At 51.9% G+C, this 20,141-nt stretch overlaps 2 protein-coding genes across 9 annotated transcripts; one reads left to right on the top strand and one right to left on the bottom strand.

Annotated features, from left to right (window-relative positions):
- Nucleotides 1-9,800: 9,800 nt before the first annotated feature.
- Nucleotides 9,801-17,348, top strand: CCDC61 (coiled-coil domain containing 61). 8 transcript variants are annotated; one of them, XM_072608048.1, is made up of 14 exons: nt 9,801-9,898; nt 11,943-12,097; nt 12,444-12,526; nt 12,751-12,908; nt 13,395-13,538; nt 13,779-13,989; nt 14,400-14,482; nt 14,588-14,751; nt 14,863-14,941; nt 15,670-15,794; nt 16,101-16,179; nt 16,356-16,419; nt 16,685-16,763; nt 16,933-17,348. In XM_072608048.1, exons 1-14 carry the CDS (start codon nt 9,831-9,833, stop codon nt 17,028-17,030), a joined length of 1,590 nt encoding a protein of 529 aa, XP_072464149.1. In that variant the 5' UTR covers nt 9,801-9,830; the 3' UTR covers nt 17,031-17,348. The 8 variants fall into 8 exon arrangements, with proteins under 8 accessions (XP_072464149.1, XP_072464156.1, XP_072464148.1 ...); XM_072608047.1 differs by having other exon boundaries at nt 9,842-9,928; XM_072608049.1 differs by having other exon boundaries at nt 9,856-9,928; nt 11,939-12,097.
- A 333-nt stretch (nt 17,349-17,681) lies between these two features.
- PGLYRP1 (peptidoglycan recognition protein 1) lies at nt 17,682-19,424 on the bottom strand. Its single transcript, XM_072608056.1, has 3 exons — nt 19,027-19,424; nt 18,279-18,400; nt 17,682-17,976 (listed from the first exon to the last, which is right to left on the bottom strand). Exons 1-3 carry the CDS (start codon nt 19,308-19,310, stop codon nt 17,798-17,800), a joined length of 585 nt encoding a protein of 194 aa, XP_072464157.1. The 5' UTR covers nt 19,311-19,424; the 3' UTR covers nt 17,682-17,797.
- Nucleotides 19,425-20,141: the final 717 nt, after the last annotated feature.

A 20,141-nucleotide genomic window follows, 5' to 3' on the forward strand; every position in this document is an offset into this window, starting at 1 on the left:
AATCATAGAACTGAATTAATTCCATTTAATAAATATTTACTAAGTCTCCAATAAAGGCAGTCCTGAACATCGAGAAAAGAGACACAACAACATCCTTGCCTTGTGAAGTATAAAGTAGTTGGTATGAAGCACCAACACAGAGAGCTGTCAAGGATCTTTCCTATGGTGTGAGAAGCCCTTCCCCTGCAGGCAACCACCCTTCTTCTGTAACAAGGTGGTGAAGTCTTGGAGTCGATCAAACAAGCAATGAACCACTTGCTGAGCAGATTTATTCAGTGTGTCTTTGCTATGTGCTGAACATGGTTCAGTGTCCTGGGTATGCTAGCGCCAAAGTGGAAAAGGGATTCAAGAGGCAGAAGTGAGGAGGGAGGGCATCCCAGCATGGGAGACCCTCAGGGCAAGACCACACAGTATCACAGGGTGTCTTGTATGAGAAACAGTAACGAGGACAATTTAGCTGGATTATATACACCGTGAGGGCACTAGGTGGCGCCATAGTGCATAGAGCTCTCGGATAGCAGTAAAGCTCATCTCTCAGAGTTCAAATCTGACCCCAGACACTTACTGGCTGAGTGATCCTGGATAGGTCACTTAACTGTTTGCCTCAGTTTCTTCATCTATAAAATGAGCTGGAGAAGGAAACGGCAAACCACTCCGGTATCCTAATCCAAGGAAATCCTAAATGGAGTCATGAAAAGTCAGACATGACTGAAACTGACTGAACAAGAATACAGTGTGAAAGGGATGAAATTCATAATAAAGATGGAAAGAGAATTTGGGGCCTCTGCATAACAAACAGAGGGATTTATACTTGATCCTAGCAATGAGAGGAGTTTATGGAGTAACTGAGTGACTTAGAGAGACCCTACACTTCAGGAAAATCATTTTGGCAGTTCTGGAGAGGATAGCCTAGTGATTTATATGGCTTAAAGTCACCTCAGGCTCAGAGAGGTTATAGGACTTGGCCAGGGTCACACAGCAAGTGTCAGGGTCTGAAGCCCAGCTCAGATCTTTCTGACTCCAAGTTCTCCCTACTGTTCATCCATGCTGATCACCATAAGACAATTAAGACAGGATAATTATATCAGAGAGGTTAGAATAAAGTGTTCTATGGGATCTGGCTCTGTGGGTGAGTTTGCTGTTGACTGGAGAGTTAGGGAAGGATTTCAGAGGGTGCAGGAATTTGAGATCTAGGGCAGTTGTGTGGGACATGGGCAAAAGTCTGTTGATCTGGGTTGGGGAGATGTCTAAGGTGTGAACATTCCTGTGTGTGGTTGAGGCAGACTGGAGACAGTTAATTCGTGGGAGTTAAGAAGGCTGAGGAGAGGAAGGCAGGGATTGGAGTAGAAAATAAGACTCTGAACCAGTACTGAATTTACCGAAGAGGAGGGAGGGACCAGAAGGTCCAGAGAGGTCAGCCACAAAGGTCTAGACTGTATGAAATGAACTGTAAAAGAGAGATGGCTATAGAGTGATGGTCCCACAGGGAAGGTCTCGATGTGGCTGAGAGGAGTTCTTGGTTCTGTGTGCTGAGGATTTCAAGAGGAAAGAAGAAACAAAGAGCCTTGGAGGGAGTCCCACTCATTCAATCAATAAGCATTTATTAAATACATACTATGTAAGAAATGGGTGGCCAGATGGGTAGAGTGCTGGGCCTGGAGTTAGGGAGACTCTGAGTTTAAATTTGGCCTCAGACACTTACTAGCTGTGTGACCTTGAGCAAGTCACTTAACCCTGTTTGCCTCAGTTTCCTGATCTGTAAATGAGTTGGAGAAGGAAATGCAAACCACTCCAGTATCTTTGCTAAGAAAACTCAAAATGGAGTCACGGATAGTTCAACATGACCAAAATGACTGAACAACAACTAATCACCTCAGCTAGGTCCTTACTGCTGCAAGACGATCTTTCTATACCTCCTTTATCACCTCCCTACCCACCTGTCCACAGCTGCTCTCCTAAATCTTCATATCCCTCCTCAAACCTTTCATGACTTCTCCTCCCTCCACCTTCTAGGCTGAGAGCCTCATATTTTACTGAAAAAAAAAATGGAGACCAACCACCTGGAGTTCTGAATTATTCCTTCCTCCTCCCCTTAGATCATTCAGATGCTTCCTACCACCAGCTCCTGCCTCACTCCTATCTCACAAAATTGTGTGAACCTCCTTCTGGCCAAAGCTAGTCCCTCTCCCTGCACAAGTGATCCCAACTTATCTTCTCCAGGAGACTATCTCTTCTATCTCCCACACTCTCTCACTAATTTTCAATCTCTACTTCTTTAAGAACATGTAGGCAGGATTTCCCATGTCCTCAGTGTCCCCATCCTGAAAAAACCTTCCCTTGTCCCATCCCTTCCTGCTGTCATCCTACATCTCCTTTGCCCTGGGTGGCTGAACTCCCTGCAAAGGCTGTGTTCCACTTGCTTTGCCCTCAATCTGTTCTGTCATCAGATCTCATCTCTCAAATGAAACTGCCCTCTCTGAAGTGCCAGATCGGATGGCCTTTTCTCACACCTCATCCCTCCTTGCCTCTCTACACCCTCTGACACTGTTGGTCATGCTCCCCTCCTTGACACTGTCTTCTCTGTAGTTGGCAGGACATGGTTCTGTGCACATTCTCCTCTGACCTCTTCCTGCTCCTTCTCAATCTTGCTGAATCTCCATCCAGACTATAGGTCACTTACTGTGGGTATCCAAGAAGGCCTTTTTCTCTTCTCCCTCTACACTGTTTCACTTGGTGATCTCATTAGTTCCCATAGATTCAACTACCATCTCTATGCTGATTCTTAAAACCACTTAGGCAGTCCTCACCTCCCTGCTGACCTCCAGTCTTGCATCTCCAACTGTCTAGATGCATCTGGAAATGGAAGTCCCTTAGATGTCTAAAACTCAACATATCCCAACCCGAACTCCTTCTCTTTCCCCCTCCTGCCAACCTTCCTCACTTTCTCTTTTATTACAGATGGCACCACCATCCTCCAGGTCACCAGGCTCACAACCTAGGTATCCACTTGGTCTCTTCATTCTCTCTCAGCCAAGCTGCCCCCAGGTCCAATCAGTTGCCAGGGTCTGTTGATTTTGACAATCCTTCTCTCCTCTGCCACTGCCCCCAGCCTGGCCCAGGCTCTCATCACCTCCCCCTTGGATCACTGCAGTAGCTGCTGGTGGGTCTGCCTGCCACAAGGCTCTGCCTCCTCTAGTCTGCCCTCCATTCAGCTGTCAAAGCCAGGATCTTCCAGGTAACTCTTCTTACTCGGCTGCTCCCAGTTACCTCCAGGATCAAACATAAAATGCCGTTTGCTGTTTAAAGCCCTTCACATCCTTGCCCCCTCTTACTTTTCAGTCTTCTCATACCTTAACTACTCCCAAGTACTTGGAGATTCAGAAATATTGGCCTTTTTTGCTATTTGTTCCTCACACATGACACATCTCCCCCCCTCTGGCCATTTTCTCTGACTGTCCCCTGTGCTTGGAATGCTTTCCCTCCTCATCTCCATCCCCCTTTCCTTCCCCCACTTGGCTTCCTTCAAGTCCCTGCTAAAATCTCCACCTTCTTCGGGAAGCCTTTCCCTATCTCCCTTAATTCTAGTACCTTTGATCTGTTGATTATTTCCAGTTTATCTGTATATTTGCTTGTTTGTATGTAGTTACTTGCATACTTTCTCCCCCAATAGACTATGAGTTTCTTGAGGGCAGGGACTTTGAGTGTGTGTGTCCCCAGCGCTTAGCAAAGTGCCTAGCACTTAATACATGTTTACTGACTTGAGTTACTGATCGACAGCAATGTGTTGGATGACTATTGTTTAGTCATGCCTGACTCTTCATGACCCCATTTGGAGTTTTCTTTGCAGAGATACTGGAGTGGTTTGCCATTTCCTTCTCTGGCTCAGTTGACAGAGGAGGAAACTGAGGTAAACAGCATGAATTGACTTGCCCAGCTAGTAAGTATCTGAGGCTGGATTTAAACTCAGGTCTTCATGACTCCAGGCCCAGCCCTCTATATACTTCACCACCTGGCTGTCCCCAGATTTTCTCCTTCAGATCCCATGGATTCCTTACAGTACAAGAGAGGAAAGGTTTCGTAGAGTATAGTAGAAAGAGGACAGGGTGGATTGTGACCAGAGGGGTTTAGGGGATTTCCTAGAGCTTGGATTGACTATAGTGGTTTGGTAACTCAAGAAGGATCCTTCCAATTAATCCCACCAATTCTGGGCATTCCAGTGGGTGTCTCTGGGACAGGCCAGTGAGAAGAGGCATTTGTGGAGGTGACTCAATACTCAGGGGAGGCAGAGCAGAGCAGTGGCAGTGGCAGGCAAGTTCTCTAACTGGCACTGGGAATGGAAGGGAGAACTATGCATTGCCTTCCCTTCTCCCCAAGGATGCTGACCTCTCCGGCACAGCCCCAGAAGCTACTGGCTATTTCCAGTTGTGGGAGGTTCTTTATCTGAGGTACACTCTCAGCCGGGCATTTGCTAAAGGACATGGACAAAAGTTTTCCAGGATAGAAAGACATAGACAAATTTGCAATTGGTGTCCTTGGAGGGAGGAGCCATGTGGGAAAGGGAAAAGCACTAATCTAGCACCTGCTGTGTGCCAGGTATTTTGTAAGTATTACCTCATTTGATCCTCACAACAACCCTGGAGGTGGGTGCTATTTTGATTATCATCCCCATTTTACAGATGAGGAAATCTAGGTAAAGGAGCTGTACCATGTCCCGTGTCACACAGAGAGAGGCTGAGGCTGGATGTGATGACTCCAGGTCCACCTAGCTACCTCCAGGCATGGACACCTGAGGAAAGCCAAGGAGGTGCGGGATCAAGATGGGGGAGGTGGGTCTCTGGCGAGTTGACCGGGGCCGGGAGATGGTGGAAGACCCGGAACTTGAAAAGCGATAGTGAAAACTCCAGAGGCCGTGAGATGGTAATCAAAGGTAGCCTGAGACCAACCGGGGGAAGGCACCTTAGAACACCCGTTCGTTTTCTAGCAGAGGAAACTGAGGCTCAAAGGGGATTGGGGACTTGTCACTAGTGGTGTGGTCACTACAGGCACAGTCAGGATCCAAATTAGTCTCCCTTTTCATAATAGCGAGCTGCTTGACCAGCTCTGGGCAGGATTCTAAGAGCGAGAGAAGGGCAGAACTGGGGCAGCCTAGAACCTCATCTACTAGATCATGGTCAGGGAGGAAGAGCGAGTGGGAGAGGGCTCACCACCCCCTGGTCAGCCGATGGAGCGCCAGGAGACACAGAAGAAAATCACAAGGCTTTAAACCGACAGCAAAAGATGCCTTTACTGGCTCGGATGTGTCAACACCTTTCTCTGACCGAATTAAAGGAAGCAGTGTGATTGGCTGAATAGACAAATTAGCCACACCCCTGGAGGACTTTAAATTTGGTAAATCCCACAAAAAGGGGAGGGGGGGGAGGAGGAGACTGAGACACACACACACACACACACACGGAGAGAGACAGAGACACATTGACACAGAAGACAGAGACGCACAAAGACAGAGAGATACAAAGATGGAGAGAGACAGGAGAGAGAGTCAAAGAGGAAGACAAAGATGAAGAGAGCTGGAGAGAGAATTATAGACAGATACAGAATGAGGCAGAGAAAACAAGACAGAGAGAAACAGAGACAGATGGAGAGACCCAGAGAGAGACAAAGGGAGAAAAAGAGACAGAAGAACAAAGATAGAGAGAAGTGGAGAGAGATGGACAGAGTGAGACACTCAGAGAGAAAGACAGAGACAGAGGATAGATAGAGACAGAGAGATGGAGACACAGTTAGAGACAGAGAGAGAGAAAGAAACACAGAGACACAGAGACAGAAAGAGAGACTGAGAAACAGAGAGACACAGATGGAGAAAGACAGACATCCTTCCAAGGAGAGAGGAAGGGATCTCTCTCCTCTCTCCTCTCCCCTCCCCTGCCCTCCCCTCCCCTCCCCTCCCCTCCCCTGCCTTCCCTCCTCCTCCTCTTTCTCCTCCTTCTTCTTCTCTCTGTCTCTGTCTCTCTGTCCCCCCAAACTATCTGATATCTTGAGGCTACTGACTCAGAGGGAGGCACCCCATCCAGGAATTCAAGAAATCATTGACTTGAAAAGCATTTTAGACACAATGGAGGGAGCAGAGACATGCACTCCAGACAGACCAGGACATGGAGGAATGGCTGTCCAAAGAATGAAGCAGTATCCAGAGCTGCATTCTTTGGCAATTTAGAATCAGGCTGTGGAGCGGAGAGGACCCTACAAACCCACCCAAAAGACCTGATGCAGAAAGAAAGGTTGTCCAGGCCATTTGGTCCCAGAGCCGTGATTCACCTTCGTCACCCATCCGTGCCTCACTAACCATCATGTGCCCTGAAACTGAGCTTGCTCCTCCCCCATGGAGACTGTGAGCCCGTTGATGGGACAATGTACCCAGGTATATGGTGGGAGATGTTTATAGCAGCTGTTCTTAACTCTGTCACCTTACTACCTTACTTGTTGCCTTTGCTAGGAGCTCACTGTGTCTACTGATGGTTGTGAATGAGAAACTCATTGCTGAACACAGAACCTGCATGCAGGCTGACCCCTAGAACTCAGCTTAGCAGCTGGGACCCAACCTGGGAAAACAGGGATAGTTTGGGGGCTGTGTACTACATAATCGCAAACTGACTGGGTGTCTTAGAACCTTAGGCATCATAGCTAATCCAACCTCATTTGGTACAGCAGGAAATAAGCCCCAGAGAGAGAGGATAGGGCCACCTGGTCATAGAGCAAGTCAGGGGTAGAGTTGGGACCAGATTCCCAGGTGGATTTCACCTCTAGGATTCTTCAAATATATTTTCCCCCAGTCTGGCCTTAATCAGTAGGTCTGGAGGAAGAGGACCTCTCTATCCACACTAGGGAGACTGGTCATCTCTGTATTCTGGGAGCACAGGGAGCCTCCCTTTGGATTGAGGTAGAAAGAGCCTTGAATTGGAGTGGGAAAAGCCCTCCTGGTCTTAGAGTCAAGAAAAGCCAGGACTTCAGGGCCAGCTGCACTGGGCTATTAGTCTGGCAGTCAACAAGCATTGTTGGATGCCTGGGCTACAAAACCTCAGCCACTGCAATCAGGCAGCTCACGTTCCAATAGAGAAGGTAATACCTGGACATACAGGTGTAAATGGAAGGTGATCCAGAGGAAAGGTGCTGGGTGGGAAGTAGAGGGGACAAAAGTTTGCTGAAGACACTGCCATTTGAACTGACTTGAAGGAAGCTGGGGAATCTCAGAGGTAAAGGTGAAGGGGCAGTGTATTTTGGACCAAAGAGACAGATAGTGAATAGATATGGAGTTTGGGGGATGGTGTGTCTGTTTTCAAGAATCAGCATGGAAGTATAGTATGGAGTACATGGAAGGGAGTGAAGAATGAGAAAGAGGAAAGGGAAGGAAGGGCCGGATTGTGGGAGAAGGGCTTTGGACTCCAGAGGATTTGATATTTGATCCTGCAGGTGACTGGGAGCCCCAAGTTTGTGGACAGACCTATGTTTTTCAAACTGCAGATCTTGGCAGTGTCTGGGGTGGGGATAGATCTTTTCTGCATCACTGGGGGAAGGAGATTGTCTTTTATCTCGGAGAGGAGAGGGGCTTGAGGTTGGGAGATGACCTCTGGCTTCCGCAATCGGTTCAGATAGGAGGTAATGGGGTCCTGCCAGGGTGATTTCAGTGTTGGACTAGAGAAGGGGGCATAAATGAGAGACCTTTGAAGGCACATGTGAAAAGGTAACAGACTGGGTGATGAGGAGGGGAGAGTATGAGTGAGGAGCAGAGGTCAGGATACTGAGGTGAGCCTAGTGACTGGGAAGGATGATTGGGAAAAAGAGGAGGTTTTGGAAGGAAAAGATAAGATTTCCTGGTTTTGGATATGCTGGGTGTGAGAGATTCTTTGGGACAGCCAGTTCAAGGTATCCGGAAGGCAATTTGGAGATGCCAGGCTGTTCTAGCTCAGACAAGGAGATTAGGACTGATATACAGAACTGGGAGTCATAGAGATGGTGTGACCTCCTGTATATCCCCTCAGTTTTCCCCTCTTAAAATGGGAAAGACTATATTGGATCAACGAATCAAACAAATCAACCAACAACCATTTATAAAGTGCCTACTGTGGTACCAGGCACCATGGAAAGCACTGGGAATATAACAATATATATGAACAGTCTCTGCCCTCAAAATGCTTACATTCTACTGGGCAGAAAAATCTGGTTCCAAAAAAATCCATAGGTGGAAGGTGGTGCAATGGATAGAGAGATAGGCCTGGAGTCAGGAAGACTTATCTTCCTGAGTTCAAATCCAGTCTCAGACACTTACTAGCTATGTGACCTTGAGCAAGTCACTTTACCCTGTTTGCCTCAGTTTCCTCATCTGTCAAATGAGCTGAGAAAGAAAATGGCAAAGCACTTCTGTATCTCTGCCAAGGAAAGCCCAAACGGAGTCACCAAGAGTCTGAAATGACTCAACAGCAACAAAATGTGCAAAAATGCTACAAAATTGGGAATAATCCACAGAGGGAAGGCACCAGAATTAAGGATTGGGAAAAGTTTCCTATTGAAGGTGGGATTTTACCTGGGACCTGAAGGAAGCCAAGGAAGTCAGGAGGTGGGGTTTTATTTTGTTTTTAGCCACATTTATACAACCCTTACTACCTGTCAGGAACTTTGCTAAGCCCTTTACAATGATTTTCTCTTTCCCTCCTTACAACAACTCTGGGAGGGATAGATGCTATTATCACCCCCATTTTACAGATGAGGAAATTGAGGCAAACGATTCAAGTGACTTGCCCAGGGTTGCCGCGCTAGTTTGTATCCGAGGCTGGATTTGAACTCGCTCCATTCTAGGCATAAGGGACAAGCGGTGACAACGTCCAGGGGTGGGAGGGAGGAGTGCCACGTGGGAGGAACCTGGGCCAGTATTACTAGATATCAGAGTACCTGGGGAGTACCCATGGTAGAAGGAGGCTGGAAAGGTAGGGCAGGATCCGGGGTTTTCTGTTTGATCCTGGAGGCAATAGGGAGCCACTGGGACTTCTAGAGTGGGGGAGTGACCAGGGGTAGAACAGTACTTTAGGAATAACTTTCAGTCTCTACTGCGTGACCCTGGGCAAGTCGCTTCCTTGGGCCTCAGTTTCCCCATCTGTAACAATGGCTGGAAGGCTGGAGGTAATGCTCTCAGCCTCCAAGCCTGGCACTTCAGCGCTCTGGGTACCAATTTTGGATACCGCCGTCATACCACCACTCCCCACCGCCCCGCCCCGCTCCTGTTCTGAACTGGCACCAGACATGGCCAATAAACGAGAGACAAAGGAGAGGAGGCGGTCCTGGAGTCTGCAGTCTAAGAACCTTCGGGTACGAGAGGTTCTCCAGACTGGCAGTCTGTTCCGCCAATGAGAAGAGAGCACAGCAGGCTGCAGGGTGGGGCTCAGGGAGAGTTGGGGCGGGGAAAAGGGGGGCGGTGATCCAGCAGCTCCTGCGCAGTGAGAGAGCCCGGTGGGTGGGGATTTCTTGGGATAGGCGGAGAAACTCACCAATAGAAGCCCGGTAAGGCAACGCTCTAGGACCAATGAAAAGTAGGGGGAGGAACCGAAGGCGAAATTGACACGGACGGAAAAGCCTACCGGAACTCCTCCCTTCCTCCGGGTTCACTCAAGAGGCCCGCCTAGGAGGCCGAACTTAGCGAGACGGGTTGTTAATTTGACCAATAGAAATCTGGCATGATGCACTTCTTCGCCAATGAAAAACAAGCCCGGTGGGGGCAGGGTTTCTCTGGATGGACGGGCGCAGTGACCAATGACACTCCAGAAGCTGGCTCACTTCGGCCAATGAATAGCGGGAGGATGTCGCTTCGGGGCGGGGCTCAGCGAGAGGCAGTTGAACGGCGGACCAGGAGGCGGGTGACACTGGGGGTCGGAGTGTTGGGGTGAGGGGCGCTGGGTCGGGAGGGAACAACAGGGTCCCGAGGCTCGGGCTCCCGGTGCTCAGGCTGGGCAGCTTGGGATAGTGACCGGGGGTCGGCAGGGTGGGTGACCCAGGGCAGGGCGTGATGGGGTGGCCTCTGTATAGCAGGACCCCTCTTCCGTACAGCAGGACCCCTCTTCCGTACAGCAGGACCCCTCTTCCGTACAGCAGGACCCCTCTTCCTTATAGCAGGACCCCGCTTCCGTACAGCAGGTCCTGTCCTCCATAAAGTACGACCCAACTTACTTATAATAGGTCTGTGCCCACGTCCAACTTAGTTATAATAGGTCTGTGCCCATGTACACCATAGAGGTGTTCTGTAGTAGGTCCTCTTTCCCACAGAGTGGATCCCAACTTATAATAGGTTATATGTGTGTCACCTTCCTGCTTCTATAAAGGACCCAGTTTACTTAGAGTAAGTCCCTGCTCATGTACTTCATAGACATGTGCTTGGGTAGTAAGGCCTCATTCTGTAAAACAGGTCCCAGCTTACTCATACTTAGGTATATCACGCCCCGCCTCTGTAGAGCAGGTGTCCTTTTCCTTATAGATGGTCTCCATTTCTTCCATGGAGCATGGAATGCAGAATGGACCGTCGGCTGGGTAGTACAGTAGATAGAGAGCTGAACTTGGAGTCAAGAAGACTTGAGTTCAAATTCCCTCTCAGATACTTTATTAGAACAAGTCACTTCTGCCTGCCTCAGTATCCTCCTCTGTAAAGTGGGAATCATAGTAGCCCCTACCTCCTGGGTTGTTGTGAGGATAAGGGTTAATATTTGTAAAACACTCTGCAAATCTTTGATCTGTTTGTGATAGCTCTTCTTATTAACCTCATGGCACAAAGTTGTAGCAACAGAGGAGACAGTGGGGAGGTCTCTCACATCTCTTTCCCATTCCCCACCGTGTCTCTTTTTGTTTCTTATATCTCTGTGTCTCAGTCTCTTGCTTTTTCCTCCCTGCCTCTGGGTACATTCTCTGTGTGACCTCAGGTCAGTCATTCCACCTTGGATCAGATGGCTCACAATACCTCTGAAATCCCACTCAGTCCTGGGAAGAAAGGACAGAGCAAAAAGGGGGAGGGAGGGATTAACAGGAATACCGCAGGAAGAGATGAAGGACTACCCAAAGACAGATAAAGTGATGTAGTGAGAACACAGAGAGAGATAAAGACGAAGAGAAAAACTGAAGGATGCGAGAGGGAGAGGAGACGGTGAGAGGCCACCAGAGAGGGAGTGCTCGGGCTGGAAGAATGGGAGCGCACAGTCGAGGCCAGCCCTCCGATGGGACAGATGGGGAAACAGGCCCAGAGAGAGCTCACCGACGTCCCGGGATCTCAGTTCTCTTCCAGTTCTGACCTTGTGTTCTAAGTATGCCATTGTCTTGACATCTGGTGTTATAATTCTCCTTTCTGCTTTGGCTAGTAATGATGATGAGTAGGGTAGCCGGTATTTAATAATAGCAGCTAGCACTTTAAGGTCTGCAAAGCGCTTTAGAAATACTTTCTCATCTGATCCTCAGGACAGCCCTGGGAGGGAGCTACTATAATTATCCCCATTTTACAGATGAGGAAAGTGAGACAAACAGGCTAAGTGACTGGCCCAGGTCACAGCGAGTGTTTGAGGCTGGGTTTGAATTAGGGTGTTCCTGACTTTAGGCCTCATGCTGTTTGTCCTCTGGTGCCCCCTGCCTGCTTCTGTTTAGCTCTTTGATCCCAATCTCTTCTAGCCTCTACATCTTCTCTTCTAAGGTCCTCCCAGCCCTGACATCCCCTGTTCTAAGGCCCCTCCCAGCCCTGACCTTCCCTGTTCTAAGTCACCTCCCAGCTCTGACCTTCCCTTTTCTAAGGGCCCTCTCAGCTCTGACCTTCCCTGTTCTAAGACCCCTCCCAGCTCTGATATCCCATGGCCTGTTCTTGGGCAGTCTCCCTCTTAACATTCCCATGACACTTCTCTTGCCTTTGCTTGTTTGCCAGGTAGGTTCAGCATGGATCAGACAGTTGGGATGCAGGTGGACTATACTTTCCGGGGGGTGGAGCACGTGGTGCGCTTGGCTGTCAATGGGGAGGTTCTGGAGCTCGAGGTGGAGGACAGAATGACCACTGACCAGTGGCGTGGCGAGTTCGATGCTGCCTGTGAGTGCCTGGTGGCGGTGGAGAGGGTGGCAGTCTTCTAGGAGAAGGTCTCTCTGAACCCAGGGTAGATCGTGGCGGGGAGGAGAGGTCTGAGAAGAGCTTGTGATTGAATTCTGGGAGCTTCATTTCTTTTCCAGACCCACTGGGTAACCGTGAGCAAGTTCCTTTCCTTCCTGCAGCTTCAGTGGGCCCCATGGTCCCTTTGTGCTCTGTTCTGTGTTCTAAAGCCCTTCTCAATTCTGATGTGTTGTGTGTGGCTGAAGATCTTTCTGTCTTTGGAGCTCTAATATGCTGTGGATCCCCAGGCTCTCCCCTGGAGACCAGAGATTTCTCCTCTCTCTTGTAGTCATCGAAGATCTGACCCACAAGACGGGGAATTTCAAACAATTCAGCATCTTCTGCAGCATGCTGGAGTCAGCACTCATGCAGGTGAGGGCCATGTCCTGGGTTATCGTTGCCTGGTACCTGGGCGAGGATCAAGAGGAGTTGGGCCCTGATGTAGCTGGGGGCCCCCCTATGCTGACATTTGTACATGCATACTCACAAGGCGGACCATCCCAGCTCTCCCCTCATTAGCGTGTGGTGGGGATTGGGTGAGGTTGGGCTGGTCCAATGTCTGTGACATGCCTCATGGGCTCTCCTCTCCCTCGCAGAGTAGTGAGTCCGTCACCCTGGACCTGCTGACCTACACGGACCTGGAAGCCCTTCGGAACCGCAAGGTGGGGCCACGGCCTGGCCCCTCGGCCCCCCGCTCCGCCCAGCTCAACTCAAAGCGTTACCTGATCCTGATCTACTCAGTTGAGTTTGACAGGTGAGGGGGCAGCCAGATCCCCCTACAGCTCAATTTCCAGTGCCTATGGTTCTGAGGGGTTTCTAGAGCTAAGGGATTTGTGGCTTGAGAAGGCCTGTGGCTCATGGCCTAGGAGTCTGCCACTCTGGGGTCTTGTAATGGATAGGATACTGGATTTGGACTCACCTTTTCTGTGCCTCAGTTTCCTCACTTTTAAAATGAGGACATTGCACTTGGTGGCCTCCAAAGTTTCTCCCACCTCCAGATCTATGGCTCTCTTTGAACCTCAGTTCCCTTGACCTTAAAAAGTGATGATAAATCCTCAGAGTTAGGGTAAGATCATTTATATGAACCCCATTGCAAACCTTAAAATGCCATAGAAATGTCAGTTCTTGTTCTTGTGATATCTCAGGGCTGGGGTTCAGAGGGTTAGTGGCCACTAGGCCTGAGGGGCTGGTCGTTAGGTCTCCAGAACCCGCCCAAATCTGAGATGGTACTCTTTGTCAGGATCCACTACCCGCTGCCTCTCCCGTACCAGGGAAAGCCGGACCCCGTGGTTCTGCAGGGCATCATTCGGTCCCTGAAGGAGGAACTGGCAGAACTTCGATCCCGGGATGGGCGGGATGCCGAAATACGCCACCTTCGGGAGCAGTGAGTTTCTTGGTTCACTGGGACTGAGTCTCAGCCAGTGTGGTCTAGAGGATGCCTGAGGGGCACTCTGGGTGGTACCTGGGGGCAGGCAGTGACAAAGGAGCTCCCTATCTGGCTAGGGAGCTAAGATCACCTGCACCCTGAGCCATGCAGTCTTTCAGGGCCCTGAGACCTGGCCTGGGCTAGGGGTTAACCTTGGAGGGGGATCAGTATGGTGGTGGCCCGGCCTTCTCCTCTCAGGCTGAGCCGGGCAGTAAATGAGAAGAGGGAGCTGGAGGAAGCTTTGGACCGGGCCCGAGAGGAGGCAGGTGGCCGGGCCCCCACTCACCGGGAGGTGGCTGTGCTCAAGGCCATGGTGGCCAGTCTTGAAGAAGAGCTAAAGAGAGAGCGTGCCAAGCAGCACCGGACCGCTGGACGGCGGAGCCACGAGTGCCGGCGACTGACCCAGGAGGTGTGCGGAAGGGGAGGGGGGAGAGGGGAAGGGAGAAGAGGGAGGCAGAAGGGGAGAGAGAGAGGAGGGAGAGGGGATAGAGAGGGGAGAGGGGGAAAGGGGAAAGGGAGTGGAGGGAGGGGAGAGGAAGGAGAGAAAGGAGGGGGGATGGGGAGGAGGGAGGTGAGAGAGGAGGGAGGGGTGACAGGATGAAGAGGGAGAGGATAGAGGGGGGAGGGAAAGGATGGAGGGAGAAGGGATGGAGGGGGGAGAGAGAGGACGGAGGGGTTAAGGAGGGGAGAGGGAGGAGGACAGGAGGAAGAAGATGTAGATCCCAGCGCTCACCCAGTGGCTGAAGCTAAAGGAGAGCTAGGAAAGGGGTTAGGGTGAGACCTTCAAGCCTTTTGTCCTTCCTCTCCCTCTGGCCCAAGCTGGAAGAGGTCAAATCATCAGAGCGGAGCCTTCGTGCCCGGCTGAAGTACCTGTCCAGTGAACTGGCCCAGTACAAGCGGGGGTGAGCAGGCTGTTCTGGGGACATTGGGGGAAGGGCTCAGGGGAGGAGAATGGGGCTGCAGGATGTAGTGGTGAGACCTAGCGGTGTTGGGGCCTGTCTCCCCAGGAGGCAAACCCCATCTTCAGCACAGTCACCCCAGCCTCGGAAGGACCAGCGGCGCACAGTGTCACAGGAGAGGAACCCATCCTGGGGCCGAAGGCCCACCCGATCCTCGTCTCAGGAGAGTAACCGAGGCCGTGGGTCATCGAGGCCCTCCCCCTCCCCAACAGGTTCGTTGCCAGCCCCATTTCCATGGGGGGATCTCTGGCTCTGCCGGTCCCTTGGATGAGCTGGAAGGGTAGGACAGCCAACCCTTCTCTACCTTTGCTATCGGTTCCCAGGTGTCCGGGCACCCCGCTTTGACCCCACTGCCTTCGTGAAGGCCAAAGAGCGGAAGCAGAGGGAGCTGAAGATGAAGAGGTGAGTGTCCCTGCCTCCCTAGATGGACCAGGCGGGAGGAGGGGTGCATCTGGGGATTCTAGCTGCCTACTTGGTCTTGTTCACAGTGTGTTCCACTGGGTGGGCCCCACGGGCTTGCATTGGGGCTGGCCTTTGCAGCTTTTATCCCACCCCTCTCCTGGACCTTGCAGACCTAGGGGAGACAGGAGCAGTAGCCGCAGGTCAGCATGGCACTGCCTAGGGACCTCCATATTCCTCCATGGTTCCCTGGGGCTTCCAGGACAAAGGCCCAGCTCTTCCACCTGGATTTGGAGGCATCCACAATCTAGCTTCAGTCTCTTTTCAACCTAATTTCATAAACAGCTAGGTGGCACCGTGGCCACAGTGCTGGCCTCATGGTGACCCTGGGCAAATCACTTGCCCAGCCTGCCTCAGTGTCCTCATCTGTACAGTGGGGACAGTTGCAGCCCCTCCCTCCCAGAGTTTTTGCTGAGTGGTCACTGTTATCACTTTGGGAATCTGCCTTTTGTGGGATGCACTGGGCCTCTCTCTGGTGCTCAGACCCCACCTCCTTGGGAAGCCATTCCCCTGTTTCTCATTTGGCTGATGAGCTGCTTTTTACTCAGCCATCCATTTCCTGGTTGTGGAGTCTTCTTTGTTTGTCTTGGGATGCCCTGTGCCTTGCATGCAGTAGGTGCTTGATAAATACTGCGATGGGTTAGAGTGAGTTTTACCCCCTCTTCCCTCAGCCAGCAAAGGAACCGGATGGGGAGTGGGGAAGGGTCGGGGAGCTGGGGTCGAAGCCGGGTCCGTGGCCCATGCACAGTCTCAAGAGAGGAAGGGGCCCCCCGGGGTCGGACACGAAGCTCCTCTGGTAAGGGACGTGATATGTGTCCCCAGGGAGAAAGGGAGGGGGTCCTGATGGTGGTCCCAGGAGACCCTGCTCTTACTGGTATGGGGAGGGAAGAGGAAGGAATCCTGGCTCTGGGAGGGGAGGAGTGGGGGGGATGGGATAAGGAAGCCCAGGACCCGGAGCCTGGTGGTGACCTGGTTCAGAGCTCCTGGGGCCCAGGAGCTATGCAGGATATGGGAGGTTGGAGGCTGGGTCCTGGAGGGGCCAGGGCCTCTTTCAGCCCTCCATCAGGGGCCTGACCTTTCCTTTTCTTCTTCCCTGACCCAGTGGAGAGTTTTCGGAGCCGTCACTCATCGCTAAGCTCGGCCAGTGAGTTTGAGGGTTTCACCAACCCATCTTCCCGAGGGTAAGGTAGTAGAGGATGGGAGAGAGATGGTGTGGGGAGCAGGGGGCGGGGGGGGGTTACCCCAAGAGAAATTGCCTGGGAGCTTTGAAAACCACTGAGCCCAAGGCACTGGGTGGGGGGAGCCTTCAAGCCCCCAGCCCTCCACCCCAGCTTGCCGCACTGGTTGCTTTTCTCAGTCTTCGCAGGCAGCCCAGACTTCGGAAGCCCCTGAGCCCCTCCTCCTGGAATGGCTCAGGAGAGGTGGGTATTGGGGGGACTTAGGCAGACCACCCAGCTCTGGCTCTGCTGCAGCTGGTCCTGGTGTAGTTTGGGCAGAGTAGAGGAGCAGGGAAGGAATCCTCAGAATGACTCAGTGTACAGTGGATGCTCTGAGACCTTCCCCTGATGTCTGGTTTGGGGGTGAGGCACAGTTGGGAGTGTAGAGTGAGTGCTGGAGCTTCTGGGGGTTTGTTGCCTGTCACGTGTGCTTGGAGATCCCTCCTAACTAACTGCCTTGCCCCTTCAGATGACCATGCCAGACAGTGGCCGCAGAAGACGCCAGGCTAGCAGCACCCCAACTTCACGGGGCCAGACCTTTGGCAAAGGTGAACCCTCCCTTTTCCTTCCTGAGAACCAGTGATGCTGCCCACCTCCCACAGACACCCTGCCTCCAGGAGCTCACCCTGGTCCCTCCCAGAAACAGTTTGGAGGAGGAGTCCCACCTATCCCCATGCTCTTGGCCAAAACTAGCTGCTCTCTTCTTCCTTCTTACAGAAAACACATTTGAGGAGCAGCCCGCTGACCTGTCAGAGATTGATGCCCGCCTGCAAGCCCTGCAGGAGTACATGAATAGACTGGATACGAGGACGTGACGCCCCTCTCTGCCTCCCACCAGAGGGGTCTGGGCTAGGCTTCCATTCTTTCCCTTAACCCCCCTAACAGGAGACAGAACTTCTGAGGCTCGGCCCTGGCTTCCAGGAAGAGAGCCTGAGGGCTGAGGAAGTGTGCGTGTGTGTGTGTGTGTGTGTGTGTGTGTGTGTGTGTGTGTGTGTGTGTGTGTGTGTGTGTGTGTGTGCCTGCATGTGCATGTGCCTGCGTGTGTGCCTGTGTGCGTGTGTCTGTGGTAGAGGGGTTTGGGGCTAGGGGACCAAGAATGTAAATAAAGGGTTTGATCAGTTTTGCCTCCCTCAGTTTCCTCACCATCTGAGTTGGTGTCCTCTGATCTTTGTGCATCTGGCCTCAGTTTTCTCCCATGTTAAATGGGGCGACTGAGCCCTGGGGTCCCACCCTCATCCATTGACCATCGGAGAGCTCATGTAGATGGCTCTTCCCACCAGACAGCGGTGACTTCTATCATTCTTAGAGGGCTAGGGGCTGAAGAAACCTGATGTCTTTGCTTGATCAGTGAGGAAACCAAGGCCCAGGGTGATGAGGTCCTCAGACTTATAGAGGGCCCAGAGGGCCAGGCATCTCCAGTGCCTCCCACCTCCCAATCAGTGCACGAGTCACAGAACACCCCAGCGTCTAGGGCCTGGGCAGCTTTATTTTGGGATACTGGGGAGGGGCAGACAGACGGCCATGGGCCCTGGAGGCAAGGGAAGACACTGAGGCTGCAGTTTCCCAAGATCCAGTGGCCCTCTCACCCCTGGTATTGGGGCAGTTTCTGCAGCTCAGCTTTGAGCCTGCCTGTAGGGAACTCCAGGCCAGGCACCTCCTCCTGTCCCCTGATTATATATCGAGAGGAGAGAATGCCAAGCAAGGTGCCGCAGCGAAGCAGGCTCTGCAGGGCCCGGAGGGCTCGGGGAGCAGGGGCTCGGTCTGGGGGAGGGAGATAGCCTGGTTTACCAGCATGTCCTTAGCCTTTCTTCCCCCTCCCTCCACCTCACCAGGGTCTGCAGTTCCACGTACTTGTTCTGTGGCTTCTAACCTGGCCACACCCCGGGATGGTCTGGTTCTGATCCTCAACCCCATATAAGCCCCGGGACTTGGGAGGCCTAAGGCCCCATAGGACCTAAATGTCCTTGCCTTTCACTTTGCTCTACCCTCCTGGTGACTCAGGCAGCCCAGCCCCCAGTCCCATACCTTCCCAGGAACCCTCCCTCTCTCCTGTGGTTACTTACTTCTGAAGTTGCCGATGAAACTGATGCCCAGGGAGGTGGGGTTCAATATAGGGTCTGCATGGGCTCCCTGGGTGGACCACCCTCGTCCCTCATAGACAAGCCCATCTTCCCCAATTAAGAAGCTGGAGGCAGAGAGGATGGATTAAGCTATCACTGAGGGCTTCTTTGCCCTTTCTTCCCCAGCCCAATGTTCTGGGCTCCCTGGCACTCAAAATTCTAACTCATGAGAGCCTGTCTCCCCCCTTGGAGCAAAAGGCTACTTAGAACTGGGTATCTTCCCCCTCAGACCAGGAATTCCCCAACCACTGTGCTGTGTTCCACTTCAAAAGAAGCATGCTCCATCACCTTACACCAAGGGCTAACTCCACAGATACCATGTTACTCTCAGATCACACTGGGACATGTTCCTTCTTAGACCCCAGGGCCTCCCCCACAACTGAGATGTTTCTCCTTTCAGATCAGTGGCACTCCTCCCATCCAACCAATAACCCTCTGGTCCAGGGCTCCACCACAGCTAGGCTCTTTCTCCCCAACATTGTGCTCTCCCCCACTTAGAGCAGGATTACTCCTACCATTGTGCTATATCCCCCCTCAGACTAAGAACTCCCCCACAGCTGGAATGTTCTGCCCCCCTGCCAGCCCAGGGCTTTCCCGGCCTCAAACTGTTCCTCTCTCCTGCACCTCAACCCTAGACTGGGGCTTGTTTGGGTCCCTGCCTTGCGCCCAGTCACTGTTTAAGGATGCTCACTTGTAGACGATGTCACAATAGCCCTGTATCTGGACATGGTCATTTTGGATGGCTCTCATCCGCTGTTCGCATTCTGAGGGTGAAAAGCAGGGGTTGCCAGCTGTGTGAGACACCAGCACGTACTCCACAGGCAGGTTCAGAGGCCTCAGGCACCGAGAGGGAAGGGCCCTCCACTCAGACCTGGGTACAACGTCTGGGCATCCAGGAATCATGTTCTGTGGTTTTGGGGTATTCTGCCCCAAGGCAGGGAGGGCAGCCAAGAGCAGGAACAGCCAGTGTGCCATGTCTGGCTTTGGGCCTCAAGACCAAGAGAGTCAGAGAGCAGAGACTGGCAATCTGGGGATGTACTTAGAGCTGAGGCTGGCTATTTATCACCTGGAATTGGGGAGGGGGGAGGAGAATTGGATACAGGGCAGTGACTCTCCCCTTCCCTTGGCCACAGAAGGCCTTGCATTAAAACTCAGGTGCCTTGCCCCACATCTGGTGGAAACCAAAGCCACAGGTTCCTGTTTTCATTGGCACCTGGTAGGGGCAGGGAAGGTGAGAGTTGGATGGTCTTGGTGGTGATGGTTGAGGAAGGGAAGAATTTTTCTGGCTTTTTCCCTCCCAAGGTTGCTGGGTACCTTTGGGCTTAGTGATGGCCCAAGGTCCCTCTTCTCTCCCATATCCTCCCTTCTCCTGGGCATCAGGAGCCTGGGTCCTGGCTCTGGCCATCCCAGTACTGCCCTATGGGATCTTGGGTAAGTTCCTTCCCCTCTCCTGGTTTCAGTTTCTTCACTCCACAATAAGAAGCTATGATTCTAGAGTTTTAGTCTCTTGAGATGATACTTCTCTAGGCCTGTGGTTTCATCCATTCAATAGTCCAGAAGAATGTTTGTATTTCTTTATCAAGTGGAAATACACACCATTGATTCAAATCAACAACCATTTCCTGGGAGCATCCACAATGAGCTGTTATCACAAAGACAAAGGACAAAGCTAACCTGGGCTCAAGAAGCCTATGTTCCCATGTACTGAGGTGAGGGTTCGGGAGCCCTGAAGATCCAAGAAAGAATAAGGTCTACATGAAACCTTGGGAATGTATGGCAAAGAGCAGAGTGATAAGGGGGAGAGGT

The sequence above is a fragment of the Notamacropus eugenii genome, chromosome 5 (assembly GCF_028372415.1).
Source record: "Notamacropus eugenii isolate mMacEug1 chromosome 5, mMacEug1.pri_v2, whole genome shotgun sequence".
Taxonomy (NCBI): domain Eukaryota; kingdom Metazoa; phylum Chordata; class Mammalia; order Diprotodontia; family Macropodidae; genus Notamacropus; species Notamacropus eugenii.

Coding starts and splice junctions, on each gene's coding strand:
- PGLYRP1 (XM_072608056.1), bottom strand. CDS start 19,310: ATGGCACACTGGCTGTTCCTGCTCTTGGCTGCCCTCCCTGCCTTGGGG. Junction 18,401..19,026: donor TATTGTGACATCGTCTACAA/GTGAGCATCCTT, acceptor CTCTGCCTCCAG/CTTCTTAATTGGGGAAGATG. Junction 17,977..18,278: donor TTTCATCGGCAACTTCAGAA/GTAAGTAACCAC, acceptor TCCCTCCCCCAG/ACCGAGCCCCTGCTCCCCGA.
- CCDC61 (XM_072608047.1), top strand. CDS start 9,846: ATGTCGCTTCGGGGCGGGGCTCAGCGAGAGGCAGTTGAACGGCGGACC. Junction 9,929..11,942: donor CTGGGGGTCGGAGTGTTGGG/GTGAGGGGCGCT, acceptor TTTGCCAGGTAG/GTTCAGCATGGATCAGACAG. Junction 14,483..14,587: donor CTGGCCCAGTACAAGCGGGG/GTGAGCAGGCTG, acceptor CTGTCTCCCCAG/GAGGCAAACCCCATCTTCAG.